At 42.7% G+C, this 15,198-nt stretch overlaps 1 protein-coding gene across 1 annotated transcript in view; it reads right to left on the bottom strand.

The window, feature by feature from the left end:
• kl-2 (dynein heavy chain 2, axonemal kl-2) overlaps positions 1–15,198 on the bottom strand; it is a 38,294-nt gene extending 23,096 nt beyond the window's left edge. Inside the window, exons 1-20 of the mRNA XM_017896716.1 lie at positions 14,973–15,198; positions 14,125–14,582; positions 10,365–10,501; positions 9,665–10,007; positions 8,946–9,465; positions 6,677–6,813; positions 6,119–6,264; positions 5,962–6,055; positions 4,964–5,134; positions 4,428–4,617; positions 4,260–4,356; positions 3,938–4,189; positions 3,173–3,300; positions 2,883–3,001; positions 2,695–2,809; positions 2,483–2,616; positions 2,239–2,432; positions 1,853–2,081; positions 1,639–1,790; positions 1,329–1,579 (exon numbers count right to left, since the gene is read on the bottom strand). Coding sequence (XP_017752205.1) covers positions 1,329–1,579; positions 1,639–1,790; positions 1,853–2,081; positions 2,239–2,432; positions 2,483–2,616; positions 2,695–2,809; positions 2,883–3,001; positions 3,173–3,300; positions 3,938–4,189; positions 4,260–4,356; positions 4,428–4,617; positions 4,964–5,134; positions 5,962–6,055; positions 6,119–6,264; positions 6,677–6,813; positions 8,946–9,465; positions 9,665–10,007; positions 10,365–10,501; positions 14,125–14,582; positions 14,973–15,183 — 4,078 coding nt within the window. The 5' untranslated portion in view covers positions 15,184–15,198. The remainder of the gene's footprint in view (positions 1–1,328; positions 1,580–1,638; positions 1,791–1,852; positions 2,082–2,238; positions 2,433–2,482; positions 2,617–2,694; positions 2,810–2,882; positions 3,002–3,172; positions 3,301–3,937; positions 4,190–4,259; positions 4,357–4,427; positions 4,618–4,963; positions 5,135–5,961; positions 6,056–6,118; positions 6,265–6,676; positions 6,814–8,945; positions 9,466–9,664; positions 10,008–10,364; positions 10,502–14,124; positions 14,583–14,972) is intronic.

Genomic DNA, 15,198 nt, shown 5'->3' with positions numbered 1-15,198 from the left:
CTTTTTCACGTTCGAGCCAACGACGACGGCGACGCGTCGTACATTTTCCTCCTCGTTTTTCCCTGCCCTGTTTCTGCTCGGATATTACAGGAGCTGCCAGCCCCTGCTCCAATTACAATGCATTACGTGCACCTTATGTTTCGACGATTCTTGTACCTCGTCTTTCCTTCGCTTCTTATCTCCTCGCTTTTTATTTCACAGCCCTTTGAGGAATGCGAGTTTTCAGACTAACTCTAAGAAGTTTCCACCTTATCGATTCTTCTCTGCTTATACCATATTCTTATACCACGTTCTTTATTTTCTCGTTTTATTTATACTAGATTTATGGACTGAGCTAATTGAACTCGTTAAAAATTTGATTACTATATATATAAGACTTAAATATTATTTTTTAAGAACGTATGTTAGTTTTTAGTTACGTAATGAAATATATGTAAATGTTAATGACCCCTTCATTTCGCATTTTCGAATATGGTATACCTATTTTTACAGTTGGGAGCCACTTTGACTCATAAGATGATTTAACAGTTAATCGCAAAACACGCGAAATTTATAGCTTACATCAGGCTAGAGGAACTTTTGCAACCATTTATAAAAGCAAGTCTAATAAAAAAGTTTTGCTACTAAGTTCAAAACATAAATATATAATAATTGAAAAAAATAAAAAGCTTATTCCGGAAACAGTAACATTTTATAACAGCACCATGTATGCTCAAAAATATAGTATTAACGCAGGTTCTCGCAGATGGCCTCTAACAGTTTTCTATAACATGTTAGTAGATTTAGCAGCTACCAATGCTTGGATTCTGTATAAACAATCAATCAAGTAAATATTTCAAGAAATTTATTTTCCAATTGGCTGAAGAGCTGAAAAGTAAATATAGAGAAGATATCGAGAACACTCCCATTCCATTGACAAAAATTCATAGTATTGATGCATAGAAGAATTGTCAAGTTAAAGAATCATGTAATAGAAATAGATGCAAGAGCCTTTGTGTTAAATGCAATAGAAATATTTGCGGAAAATTTATTTCAAAAACAAAGTTTCTATGTAAAAACTGTTTTCAATGAATTTTTTAATATAAATTTTTCATTTCAATTGATTTGGACCTATTTTCTTCGCAAAAAGCATCAATTTTCACTTCACTTCAGTAAAAATAGGTATATAATCAACATCCATAAATCTAGTGTTAAATGTCTTATCCAAACTTTTCTCTGGTGTCGTTGTTTCGAGAGACATCATTGTATTTTTAGAGATTGGGAGAAGAAGGGAGGCGAAGGTAAAAACGTTGACTGGAAATTATGGAGAATTTTGTGGATAAACACACGTGGATTGTGGGTGGCTGGTAGCGCCAGAGCGTACGATGCCATCCGCGACGTAATTTCGGTCCACAGACTCGTCAGTTTGTCGTAGTCGTCTGTCTCCTTGGGGAGCTGTTTCCGGATGTCTTCCGTGGTGAATATGTTGTCCATGTACACGTAGCCGCGCTGAATTAACAGGGTCGTTTCGAGGACCTCCCCGATGGTCGAAAGGGTTCGTTCCCAGTAATCAACCTCGTCGGCGAATGGTTCAACGAACCTGTAACACTCGCGCATAGTATTTCGTCGGGTCCCTTAAAGTTCGTCTATTTATTAAACCTGGTGGCCTTCATGGCTGATAATTGAACTTGATGATCCTCCAAAAACTGCATTATGTCGTCGGTGGATTTTATCTTGTGTATACCTCTGTCTTTGTAAGGGATCATCTCCAATGGCATGCGTGCCCAGATTTCGCTGATATTTTTCAAACCCTGATGACACGGAACGAGATTACGAGCTGGAGGTTTTATAGTCGCGCTATGAATACACTCACAACTTCGATAGCCAACTCCATGGTAGCCGAGTTGGAGATATCGTTGATCTGCTCCGCGTAGTTTTGCAATTCCATCTCCGCGATAGCGTCTAGGGTGAATTCGTCGGATCTCTCGTCGAACTCGCGGTCCACGATCGTCTTCACTTTTTTCCAGTGTCTGGGTCTCATTGCTGGGTTCTTTAGGTCAGTGATCAACGGTAGAGTACGTCTAAACCTGTCCACTCTCCCTCTGAAAAATTCCCTTGCTTTAGTCTCCACGTCGCGACCAGTTAAACACACGCTATCGTTACAGCAAGACAGAGAGAGGTGAAGGGATTAGAAATGTAACGATCCTCGACGAAGAAAAGATTGAGACAGGAGCAAAAGAGTTCCTCTTTTGTCGTCACCTCGAGTGCTCGACGATCTCCCAGTTCTTTTCCTTCAGCTCCCTACTCAGACGGTTCAGCTTCCTAAACAGAACGTTTGCAGTGTTTTCCATCTCCTCCATCTCAATCTCCCAGAAATTCTCCGTTCTGTATCTTGCCCAGGCTTCGTTCCATTCGTTGGTGATTTCCCATACAAGGAGGATGGCCTTCGTATCCTGCAAACCGATCTCGTTACACCTATTCGAGGATAATCAGAGATCCTTACCTGTTCCAGCTGCATTAATTCGACGGAATCCTGATGCCCGATGTCAAACACCAAAAGCTGCGTCTTCAATTCGCTTTCTCTCTTTTTCAGAGATGAGATCTCCCGTTCTAAGTAGCCGATCCAGATAAACGCGTCTATCTCGTCGAAATTGAAATCGAGTTACACGTGGAATAATCGTCAGTGACATTTCATTTTTAACCACGACCGGTCACCTTTCACCTGCCAGCTAGACGTGAATGGTCCAGTGTCCCAAAATTTCCCGACCAGTGCCATCACTTCTTCTTGGAACATTATGGAATCATCGAGGAGCATCTGCTTGAACTCCTCCTGAAGGAAACGATCATGCTATCAATTCGGTGTCCACCAATATTTTTCCGAGGTACTACAGACAAATCTTTGCCTTTTTCTGCTTCAGCATGACACTAGACTTCTCCAGGAGGTCTAGATAGGCTGTCCAGGCAGGCTCCACGTCGTACAGCTTTCGCTTGAAGTCGAACGTTATGGTCACTTCGTACTTGTCTGCGTCGGGAAGCGAAACGAACGGAGAAGGGGATGGGAAAAGGAAAAACACGGAATAATTAAGCCCGGCGGGCGTTTCTCAGCCGCAGAATAGGGGGAACACCGCTGATTTCACGGACTATCGATCCTCCCTTTGGCACGAGCAAACGGAGGAATCGTTTAAAGGTTTACCCAAAGTCTGGTATTGCTCGCGGATCTTCGGGAATTCCTCCTCCTCCTGAGGAATATCGTTGGTGAGTTTCTCGAACAACTGCATCGCGTATTGCATGCTGATCAGATCCGTCGGCTCTTTCGTTATTCTGCAAACGAATGAATTTACGATTGCGACTGGTCGCGGAATTCCGCGGAAAGCCACGGGAGAATTTATTCCAGTTATTTAAGGAGCACGCCATCGAATTGTCGATTTGCGGAATTTTTCGTAAACCCATTGGATATATCGAATACTGTGACGAGTATTCGAAAGAAAATTCACTTTTTCGAATTCAATTTTGGATAAAGGACACTCGGAATTCTTGGTGGTGTCCCACCCACAGGAGTCGTTATATAGTCCTTTGTGGTTCCTACGGATCTGCGAGTTTCGTATCCTAATGTCCGCCATGCTATGATATATAGTAGTTAAAGGGATCCATTTTGCCATGGGCCTGCAAGTGGACTCGTCACAGTAAGGCTTTATAGCAGGCTCCGTCTTAAACGAGGGATACTTAGGTAGCATAGGTATTTGTATACATAGGAATCTGGGATTCACCGAGTACCTGCGAGAAACCTCGAACCTTCGTTTGCCATCTAGCGGCGAGAGTGTGAACATTGTTCTCTATAAGACTATAAATCGAAAATTTCGTAAAATGGCGGAGCCAAATGTTGATATCCATCGATCTTTTTTAAACCTCGATGACGTGTTCCTCATTTCTTCAATTTCTTCTCTTTTTTAATACTAACTTCTTCGAATTCTCTGCGATATAGTGGTACACGTGGTTCACCATGTTCTGCGTCTGACGGAACAGAACGCCGATCAATTTCTGCTGCCAAATCGAGCACTGCTCGATGATAGCGCCCTTCAGTCGATCTGCATTCACGTCCAGGAAGTGCACAGTCATCACCGTCTCCTGCATTTGGACGTTATTCGCGATGATCGTGTACCTGCTGATGTCCGAGTCGAACGTGTCCGCGGTTGGCTTCAGCTTCTCGTACCTGATCGTGGGTTATCGTGCAATGTTCAGCATTGTTAACGACGCGGTCGGATATTAATATTCGTAAGTACCTCTGGAGATACATCTCCCTGTTCATCTCCCATATTTCTTGAAACGGTTCCCAAGTCTTCAGGTAGTTCTGTACTTGGACGAAGCAGAAATTCACCTCTGAAAATTCGCGACTGTTAAATGACTTACTGGAAATGTAGCGGAAGGATACAGAACATAGAAAAAAATACCGTCGTTCAGCTTTTGTTGAAGATCGAGCAGCTCCGTTTCTTTCTCGTACATTTTCCAAAATGGCGGCACCGGAACATCAAATTTGAATTTGTCTATCAGCCGGGTCACCTTCTTTAACGGGACCAGGAGATTGTCGAAGATCACCGAGATTTCCATCGCGATATCTGATAGATTCGGCACGAATTTTATCTGCAAGATTCGCGATTCCTTCGATTTACCAAAGGAATACCTAAAATTCTCGATTCTAGATCTTCTTTAATTCCTATTTATATTCTTCCATAATATATAGACAAATGGAAAACGAAGCATTCGTGGCAGAGCGTGAAACAGAATCTTTTTTAAACGTAAAATGATCGGTGAACGATAAAGAAGTAGAAGCCTAAGAAAAATGGAGTAACGAGAGACATGAGAAAAATGATTATATACTGACGTACGTATATTGGATGAAAAATTGTGAAGATTAGTGATTAAAAAGAAAACACCGAATTTTTAATGTCAGCTTTAAAAAGGTTCAGTGCTAAAAGAAATACTGTACCTTGTTATCTATAAGTTCCACGTGGACCAAAATGAGCGGCGATGGCGGCGTGGTGCCATCGCCATGAAGAGCAACGTACATGGCCTCCAGGGACTCTATCAGACACATCTTGAAAGCCTCGCCTATCACCAAGTCCATTCTGCTCAGGAAAATCTTCCACTGGTCTAGACACTGGTATCGATTATTATTTTTACAAGCCACGCACGTTAACCCCAATTATTATTACAGGTAGCCATTTATCAACTCATATCTAATTACATGTCCACGAAATACCGTGATTATTTATTATAATTATAATTACTCGACAATATATACCAAATTGTATATTCAGGGAATATTAATCGGTATCTAATTATATTTCCACGGAACACGAAATTCCTTCGTACCCTATAAAACGTCATACACATCCGGATTAACGGGTACGCGTGTTCCCCGCGGCAGTCGCGTCACGCAGCGACATATCGTAACGCGAATCGGTCTGGGCCCCGTTTCCGGTGCGGAGTGGCGCAAAAATTGCACGGTACAGCCTGCAGGGATAACGCGGGGTGGTTTCATGGGGATTTTACTCCGTGAATGGCCGCGTTTGTTGCCGATGTAGCGGGAAACGAGCGGTTCCGCGTGAAAGAATGAAATCGTCGAGTCGGAACGACGTCGGGTCTCGTTTTTATTTCCACGCGTTTAAGAATCCTTCCCCCTACGTGAGTCGCCTGAGATATTTTAATAAAATGTTTCTCCTGAAAATCATTGCTCCCAGTGGACGTGGGCGCTCGGTCGTGGAAACACGCGCGGGAATGTTGAACATTCCGGAGAACAGAATGCCTAGGGACTTTTCACGTCGCCCTAAAAGCGTGCAATTTACGCGAGCATTCTTCTTCCACGAGCTGTCGTATCGTGATCGATCCCTAACTATCGTGTCTCGCCGTGCTAACATATAGAAGCATCGAAAATACCATCGAGCAGGTAAAAACTATCTACTGTACGATCTGTTGGGAACTCACGTCCTCCAGAACTTCCTTGAACCCATCGCAGATGACCAGCACGTACTGGACGATGGTCCAGTGGTACTCGCGTAGAATTTCGAAGGTCTCGTCTCTGAAACAGCGCGAGAACACGTTTCACACGCTTCGCAAACCGATCCCTGACCATCGGTCATACCTGACCTTCAGCAGGTCCTGCTGCAGCTCCTCCAACGTGTACGTGTAGTTGGGCTTGATCTTGATCATCGGCGTGTTGCAGATCCTCTCGTTCAGCTTTATGATCTGCTGATTCGACTCCCTGTAGATGTCGATGAACTCCTGGAGCTGTCCCGAACGGAATGAAACGGTTAACAGCTCGTAGGGAATTTGCAAGAACGGGGAAAGGACACGACGACGGGGTCCGGTTTTGTCCTTCGGGCAGGGTGCGAATTCCGTCGATTTGAACAGGGTAACGAATGGCCGCAAACGCGGCCCGGATATCCGCTATTGTTATTCCGTTTCGCCGGCACGCGCACTTCTTGCTTAATTAAACAAACAAAGGCTGCGGACGGATCCCACTTGGCTGGGTCAAAATTTAATTTCCCTAGGACAGAGCCGGACCCGCTGCATAAATTTCGGAACCGCATATAGGCGCCGCCTCGCCATTCTGCTAGCTAATGTCAGACAAAGAGGACGACAGGCTGGGAACCGGGTGCAGAAACGAGAGAGGGAGGGAGAGAACGAAGCGTACATTTGCCGTTTGGTTAAAGCAATCCTCGATGTATGCGTCCACGTATTCCGTGTTCCATGTCAGCCTGTTTAAGCCGGGATTGATCTTCCTGTCTAGCCGGCGAATTAGTTCGCGGAACAGCTCGCGCTCCGTCATCGACAACGCTGAAAAACACAATGTATGTATCATATACACGTACACACACGTACAGATGTTCACCATGCGTGTGCGCGCTACCCCCGGACACGGTTTAACGCGGCAGAAACGCGATTATCCGAATCCGCCCCAATTCCACGTGCACTCACTCGATCGTTCGATTACCCGTTCCGATGGATCATTTAAAAATTCTCGTTTTCACACCGGGATGGGATTTTTATTCGAAGCGATTTTTTAAATAATGCCCCAGTATAGCGAGCAATAGCTACGGCACTGGACCCGGCACGCCTGACAACGAGCAATCCGCTTTCCCTTCCGTGTTATACCCTATTCTCTCATATACACTGGTTGTAGATCGATGAAAATATCCCTACTTTTTCTCTTGTAAATTGGGTCGTGAACCGGATAATCGACGATTTCAGGGAAGAAATTAATTCGCCGGGAAAAACAGATTTTCCAGAGGATTTTCGAGAGGATCGAGGTAAAACGATTTCGAGTAACCAGAATAATTTCACGTGTTCTCGTTCGGAAACTTTTCTCCAATCTCGACATTTTACAATTCCGATAGACACTCCGTGATCGATAATAGCACGCGGCGGTGTGTTAAAAATGAGACCATGTATTTCCGCTGGAAATGCATTTCGCCAACTATTTTCTAATTTCGTGGCCTCGATATGCAAACGGAGAGTTTACGCGAGCCACGAACGTTTCCAAATTTCGAAATATTTGTCGGAATTCGTTGAAACATGTGCCCGGAAGTTGCCCAGATTTGGACGAATGACAAAGAGATCCAGAGAAGTAAATGGTCCTCGAAATAATCGTATTTATCTTTGATTTTTCTTTTCACGATTCATCTAAATAAGTTTTGGAATTATTCTGAGATTCCTCGATCTAGCGTCGATCGATATGGATCTCTTCGAGGTGCGCGAAGGACCAATCGGAAGTTGCCACGCGCCATTAATTGTTACTTCGCAACTGGACGTATTCGTCGAATTCAATGCGACAGAAAACGTTCGTTTAATGGAATTTGCCTGGAGGGAAGGCCGGATTAGCGAGTTTGGAAGAAGCAATTTTCGGGAACCTCGATCGAGATGGTTGATCCCGAAGATAGAAAACGGAAATTAAGAAATTAAAGTACGGAGGGTTGCAACGATGTTCTATACATTATGACGTTCAATGGCACTCCAAGAAGTGGAACTTCGTTAATTATTAATCGTTAATAGGAAACTCGATGTCATCAAGCTGAAGTGCCAAACACCGGCAAGTTCTCAACTCGATTCACACTTTGTTGGTTAACTTTAATTTATCAGATCAAATATTCACTTTGATTTTACCTTAAAATCACTCTTTAAATTTGTGTACATCGAAGTATGTTGTCCTGTTGACACTGTTGCAACTACCGGACCAATCAAAATGACTAATTTCAGGTAATTTATGTTTATTGCTGATAAATTGATACTGATTTTTACTCGGATGGAAATGTGATCATACTTATACTTGCAATGAAATTTATGAGACATTATTCTCACAAAAATATTTCATCTGTATCTTTTTTACTGGTCATCGTTCGTGTCGAAGGGGTGGAAACAGCCCCCAAAGTTAGAGAACGTAAAGGAATTGCAGCAATAGCAAATTTGTTGAGAAAAATTAATATTTTCAAATAATATATTAAAAGTTCGAATTGTTTTACTCGTTTGTCATACTAAATCTTACGATTAACTATACACTACTATATACTACTTAGGTACAGTACAGGTAATCTTCGCATAACACGGTTCTTATAAAATGGGATTCATAAATTGTAATTCATAAATCCCTAAACAACAAGGAGGGTATGTACTCAAAGATCCATAAATTATCAATCTTATGCAATTTTTCACTTCGTGATGCACATTTTGATACTTGCATCTGATCAAAATATTGTACATAAACATACATATCTTCCTAAATAAATAATCTATTATAGCTAATTATATGTAAGTAATCTATTTATCTAGGTATCTTGACAAAATTATTTTTAGACCTCCATCCTTCTTTGTACATAATTTTTAACACGACTCTTCTAAAGATCCTAACATTATACAAGGATCACCTGTAATTCTAGGACCAAAAGTCCCAGTCATATGAAAAGCTAACTAACCCTTGATCGCTTTGTTGTAACCAATGATGACAGCGAGGACGCTCTCGAAGACAAAGTGAAGCGTCTCCCATTTATCATAAACGACCTGCATGTGGACAGGTATAGTGTGCTTGAGTGCGATCCAGTAGGCAGTTTCGCGGCACAAGCTCAAAATGGAGGGGTCGATGTTGCAGGTGAGGAGGCCCTCGTCCGAGTCGCTGCGTCGCATGAGGAAACGATCCAGCTTGACACGGGGATTGTCACCGATCTCGTGTACCCATTTGCCGTGTATATCGATGACGAAATCCTCGATCGATTTTTTCAGCAGATCATGCTGGTGATAGATCTCGTCGCTGAGGGCGCAATAGGGCATCCACACGGCCATCTCGAGCATCTCTCTTGTTGATTGCAGACGGGCACCTTTCAGCTTCAGATTCAATGCTCTGCCAGCATAATACGGAGTCATCGAAGGATACTCCTCCATTTCGTCCAATACCTCCTGCTTCGTTCGTTGAATATCATCGCTGAACAGCTTCCATATCTGCGGAGAAATCGAAACGCGTATTTTGTCTTTCCCCTGGATTTTTGCTGCGAACGGGATTTCATCCGCGACAAGAAATTTATCTGCGAGGATATCGAGATTTTCTGGCATTGGTTTCGATAAAGGAACATAGCAGACGCGATACAGAGACGTTCGGCGAATTTTTGATTTCGTCAGTCGATGATTCGCTTTGTTGTACCTCGGCTGTTTTGGCATCGAACAGAGATACCAGTTTGTCGCGATTCATGTAAGTGAAGAAGCCCTGAAGATCCTCTATTCCTTCCTGCACGTTGTTCATATGCAAGAAAACCGACGCTGCCAGGTTCTCGATGATCACCTCCAGGTCTTTCATTTCGGCACGGAAGGTGAACATGTAGTCGTGCCACGTGGTGTGATGAACGTCCAGGATCTTGTGAGTATTCTGCTCGATCTTCTGCAGAGCTTCGTGGAACAGCCTTTCGATCTTTTGACACACCCTCTCCCGTTCCTCCCCTTTTGTACCGCCGAACATCGGCTTTATCATCTCCGTCGTTTCGTCCATTCTGCACACAGAGTATTATAATTATTCCTAGATCCACGATCCCGAAATTTTACCGGAGAAATCTTTATCCTAGAAATCTTAATTAGTAAATTTTCTCACCAGGTATCGAGTATCGAAAAATAATTTTCAATCGCTTTACAGTCGACCAAAAATTTATTACTAGACGAGATATTCCAAATTAATATATTGTCAAATTTATTTTCTATTTGATTCAAAGTTTATGTATCGAACGAGGTGCCAATTCGTTTGCAAAGTTTGGCAAAATAAGTACAGTCTAATTTCAGTCTCAGCAACATGGCGTCTTCGATTGTCAATGGAATCGTTGGTCGACAAGCGTGAAGAGAGGCAGACTGATTACCTGGCGAAATCGATCATCGCCTGACAGATCTCAATCATATCCTGGCACCTGCCGATGAAAATATCGATGTGCTGGAATATATTGTCCTTGTTTAATTCCCAGGGTACATTCGTTAAATTATTGTGGGCTTGCGCTATCTGAAACATAAATATTCCAAGCCTTGCTTAACACGTTAAACGCCACACTGGTCCTCAGGGACCGGCCCAGACTAGGACCAAAAGGTGCTAACTTTTGGTGTTATATTTTTTGTCATCTTTGGATCCAACGTTTGGGAATTCCTGTTATAACAATTGGTACAGTATCTCTGAGTTTTATAAACACTTGGCCCGACGTGGCCCACTTGATGGTCGAGTCTGGGCCTGAACGAATCGGCAAGCAAAACGGGCTGGGCACTTAACGTGTTAATACGTTAAATGCCACACCAATCCTCAGGGACCGATGCTAGACTTTCTGTTCAGGCCCCACCGGTCCATACGGCCTGGAAGGGCCCGCATGATGGCTATGGCGTGAACGGAACGTTAAAATACCTTCCTCCCCGAGTTCACGCAATCAACCCTCCTGAAACGCGGTTAATTCGTTCCATGTTGGGTCCAACTTGCTTTAGAGAAAATTTTATAGACGAAAATCAGAGAAATGCGTTCAGTGCTGTATGGAAACCGTGGTTTAAGAGGGTCGAGTACACAAAGCACGGACGAAACGATCGTTCAATGTCCAGTGAATCGCGAACAATGGATGGATTCGTAAAACGCGAGTTTAAGCGGATAAATAAGGTCCGTTACACCCCGTTACACCCCCGTGTATCCCCTGCTCCCTTTTATTCCGTATTATCGGCTGCCCTGCCAGTGGAAAGTTCGTCGCCACTCCCACGCGATGGTGTACACACTCGTGGCGATTTGTTAATGGCAAATGAACAGGAAACGCGTTATAATCCGAGCCTGGTGTCCTGTTTTTACGATTTTGGCTGATCGACGTCGCGTTAACGGAGGTTTCTTGGTTCGAAGGGTACCACATTGACCATGGACCTCGTTAAATAAAATCGTATCGCTTTGTTCCAGGCCGCACGTGAATTCTTCATTGTCAAACATCGCTCTTGGGTCGCCATCGGCATACTCGGCCACACGATTCAATTTCAAAGCTTTCGAGTACGCGATATCGTTACGTCATTTCGTATTTTGTCAATAAACAGAATGGTTTTCCTTCGTTCGGCATTTTTCCCCCCTATTTTTCTATTTTTCATCCCGACGATCAATCATTGGCTCGCGATTCATTTTCGAAAGGGACGCACTCGATCGTTTTTTCGAGGGCTCCATAAACAATCGGGATATCGAAAATGCAATATTATTCCCCTTGCTTGACGAGCAGTGCTGTCGTGCTGGTTTCTCGTCCCGGAGCCCATATTTCCCAGCAAATTTGCCCGTGATTGCTTTTGCAAAGAGACAGCGTGACTCGTTTAAGGGTTGCGCGAAAAAATTGGAACCTCGCGGATCGAATACATCTCGTAAAGATGGCGAAGGTTGCGCGGAAGATCGGAAATTATTCCTTTTATTATGTTAAATATCGATCAGACTTTTACGCAGTTCATATCGATATCAATTAGATTACAACTAGACTAGAACAATTAACTTGTAATATGTGTCTAAACATAATCTAACAGTAATCGAGGTAGTCAAACAATTAATATCAATTTTGGAGAAAATTTAAAGCAACCGCACATTTTCCTTAATTAAAAATACAGAAAATTCAAACTATCCAAGAAATAGGATTGATTTTATCATATCTAATTATATATATTATATTATTCTATAGAAAAATAATTACATCTATTTATCTTCATCACACCATTAAAATTATTATTATTCAGTTAAAAATTCAATTAAAAATACAGAAAATTCAAACTATTCAAGAAATAGGATTGATTTTATCATATCTAATTATATATATTATATTATTCTATAGAAAAATAATTACACCTATTTATCTTCATCATACCACTAAAATTATTATTATTATTCAGTTAAAAATTCAATTAAAAATACAGAAAATTCGAACTACTCAAGAAATAGGATTGATTTTATCATATCGAATTATATATATTATATTATTCTATAGAAAAATAATTACACCTATTTATCTTCATCATACCACTAAAATTATTATTATTATTCAGTTACTTATTGCAGGTTGGAAGATCTAGCTAGTTAAATTCACGTGTAATCTTCAACCTAAGTTCACCCTGACGGAAAATAAAAAGCGGAGCACGCCTGCCAGCTTCAATTCGTCCCTGCATATATAATCGCCCCCTCCACCCCCGACCTCGTCCCGTCATCCAGTTTAGAGGGAAAATTAATTGAAGATCCGCCGGAACAAACAAAATATTCAGGCAATTAATTATCGTCGACCGTCACATCCCACGAGTGGCGAAGGCCAACGGGGGTTGATACCCCGCGCTGGATGACCTAAGGTTAATAAATACGCGTTACGAGGAAACAGGAAAACCCTCTACAATCCCTCCGGGGGACTTTCTTTGACCCTCGATCAGTGGTCCGTAATTCGATTATCGGGATTCTCGGTGGAAAAATCGGAAAAGTCACGTAATTCCGCTCGTTCGACCACCATTTCTGCACCCCCGTCCAGCGGCCGCGACCACGATACGAGACGTGGCCCATGGCAATTCTCATCCCTGTCGGCGCTTATCTAACCACACGGGAAACGCCTAAGTCCGGGTTACTGTGACTTCCGTTTAACGCGAAAACTTGACCCGGTTTCATGGCCAACCCTCCTCTCGACCACAACCCTCCCCTGTTACAGGGGATAAAACTCTAATCCCACGACTGACAAATTATTTTCGAATCTGTGTCTCTCTATGGTCAAGGGATTGTTTAATGGTCGCTCGGAACGAGTCACTTGATCCTTTCGATTCCTCTAACCTCAATTTATTTTAGATTTTTAATTTAAAAAAATATCTACAAAAATAACTCTCGCGGTATTTCCTTATTTTTCTTCTCTCCGGTAGATTTATCGTAGATACTCTATTTTCTTTATATATTTCAACCCAACTGATGTTCCCTTTCGCAATAATATAATATAACTGAAACAATTAAAATGGTATAATAAAAATTATTATTAGTAAAAATTTGATAATAATATAAAATATAAAATATGAGGTATTTGATCGAGAATAGCCAGATATTTTGAGTAATTACGAAGATAAAAAGACTGAATTACCTTATGTTTTCGATACTAGATTATATTAGGTAGCATAATAATTGTCACGCCTCCCTAATAGCATGACGATACTGATCTCGATAATGTCGAAACTGTCAGAGATTAAATCAAGCTAGGGAAGCTATCCAGCACCCATTTGCGAGACCACAATGCTCGCGTGTTGTTTTACCAGGATTCGCGACGATTAAAGGAAGATAAGATTAATTGCAGGCCCGGCTCGAGTACCCGCCGAGGCGAATATTATTTTAACAGGGGGTGGGAGCGTGTTCCCGCGTTCACGGGGATCATTGTGAACCGGCCAAAGGGAGGGTACAATTACCGTGACTTCCGCTTAACGCGGGAACTCCTCACTTTGCCTAACGGCTCTTTCCTAAGTATCCAAAGTCACTCTGCACACGTCGTTTAATAGCGGCTTAATGCACCGACCGGCGAGTGAATTTGTACGCGATAACAGCGAGAATATTCCGCGTTGCAAAGTATAGAGCCGAGGAAACAAAGGGGAAAGAAGCTATCGATTAAGGAAGCTAAAGATTACCCTGTCGTACAAAGACTTGTAACTCTCGCAGGCTCTTATCGACTCCTCGAACTTGTCCATGTACGTCCTCGTCTTGCCGGCGAACAGCTCTTTGAAATCGATGTAGTTTCGGCACAGGATGATGATCTGATTGCTCAGAGCCTTGAACAGGTTCTCGATCCTCTCCTCGCTGCCGTAGTACGGTGCGTTCAGCCAAATGGTCCTGAACAGGTGCACGATCAGCATCAGGTGCTCCTCGATGTTCGACGGGCGATCACATTTGTCCAATTCCGCGGAGGGATCCATCAGGACTCGCAGGAACTCGATGTTGGACCTGGCTTCCTTCACGCCGTCCTCGATCTCGTCCTTCAACGTCAAGAACTGACGGATGTAAGTCGACTGACTCGCCGTCAAGAACTCCGTTATGTTCTTCACCGTGCGACTTTGGATTTGCAAATTTAGGCCGCTCAGATTGTCGTCTGTCAAGGAAAAAATTTTCTTTTTCTGACAGTGACAGAATTTAGGAAAGACGACTAGGAGTTGGGCATTTGGAGAATTTGGAATTTTCATTTATTCGGATTAGGAACACCGTTTTGTTCTTCACCGTGCGATTTTGGATTTGGAAATTTAGGCCACTCAGATTATCGTCTGTCATGGAAAGAATTTTCTTTTTCTGACTGACAGAATTTAGGAAAGACTATTAGGAGTTGGGCATTTGGGACAGGGAATTTTCATTTATTCGGATTCACATTCGCGTAATTGAGTTAGCAAAATTGCATTTCGAGCATTTAAATCTACCAAGGTATAAATTGCGATTTAAATTTATCGATTTGCCGGGGAACTTTAAAGTGAAAAGTGAAATTACTAACGGCGATAAACCCAAAAGTCGTATTCATCTTTGAGACACAGCAATTCGTTGGGTGTTGCTTGCTCCTGGTCCGAGAGTGCCACTCTGATTTGTGTGGTCCAATAGGCTACCACACCCTCTAGCCTCTTGACCAACTCCTTATCGGCGATGGCCTCCTCGCTGCTCAGGTCGGTACCCTCCTGGGGTACATATATCACCGTTAAGCCCCGCATTTTGTACGTAAGGTC

Source organism: Eufriesea mexicana, unplaced genomic scaffold, assembly GCF_001483705.2.
Source record: "Eufriesea mexicana isolate 0111107269 unplaced genomic scaffold, ASM148370v2 scaffold4744748132, whole genome shotgun sequence".
NCBI classification, from domain to species: Eukaryota; Metazoa; Arthropoda; class Insecta; order Hymenoptera; family Apidae; genus Eufriesea; species Eufriesea mexicana.
Note: the sequence above shows the minus strand (reverse complement) of the source record. Positions and strands in the feature narration are given on the sequence as shown.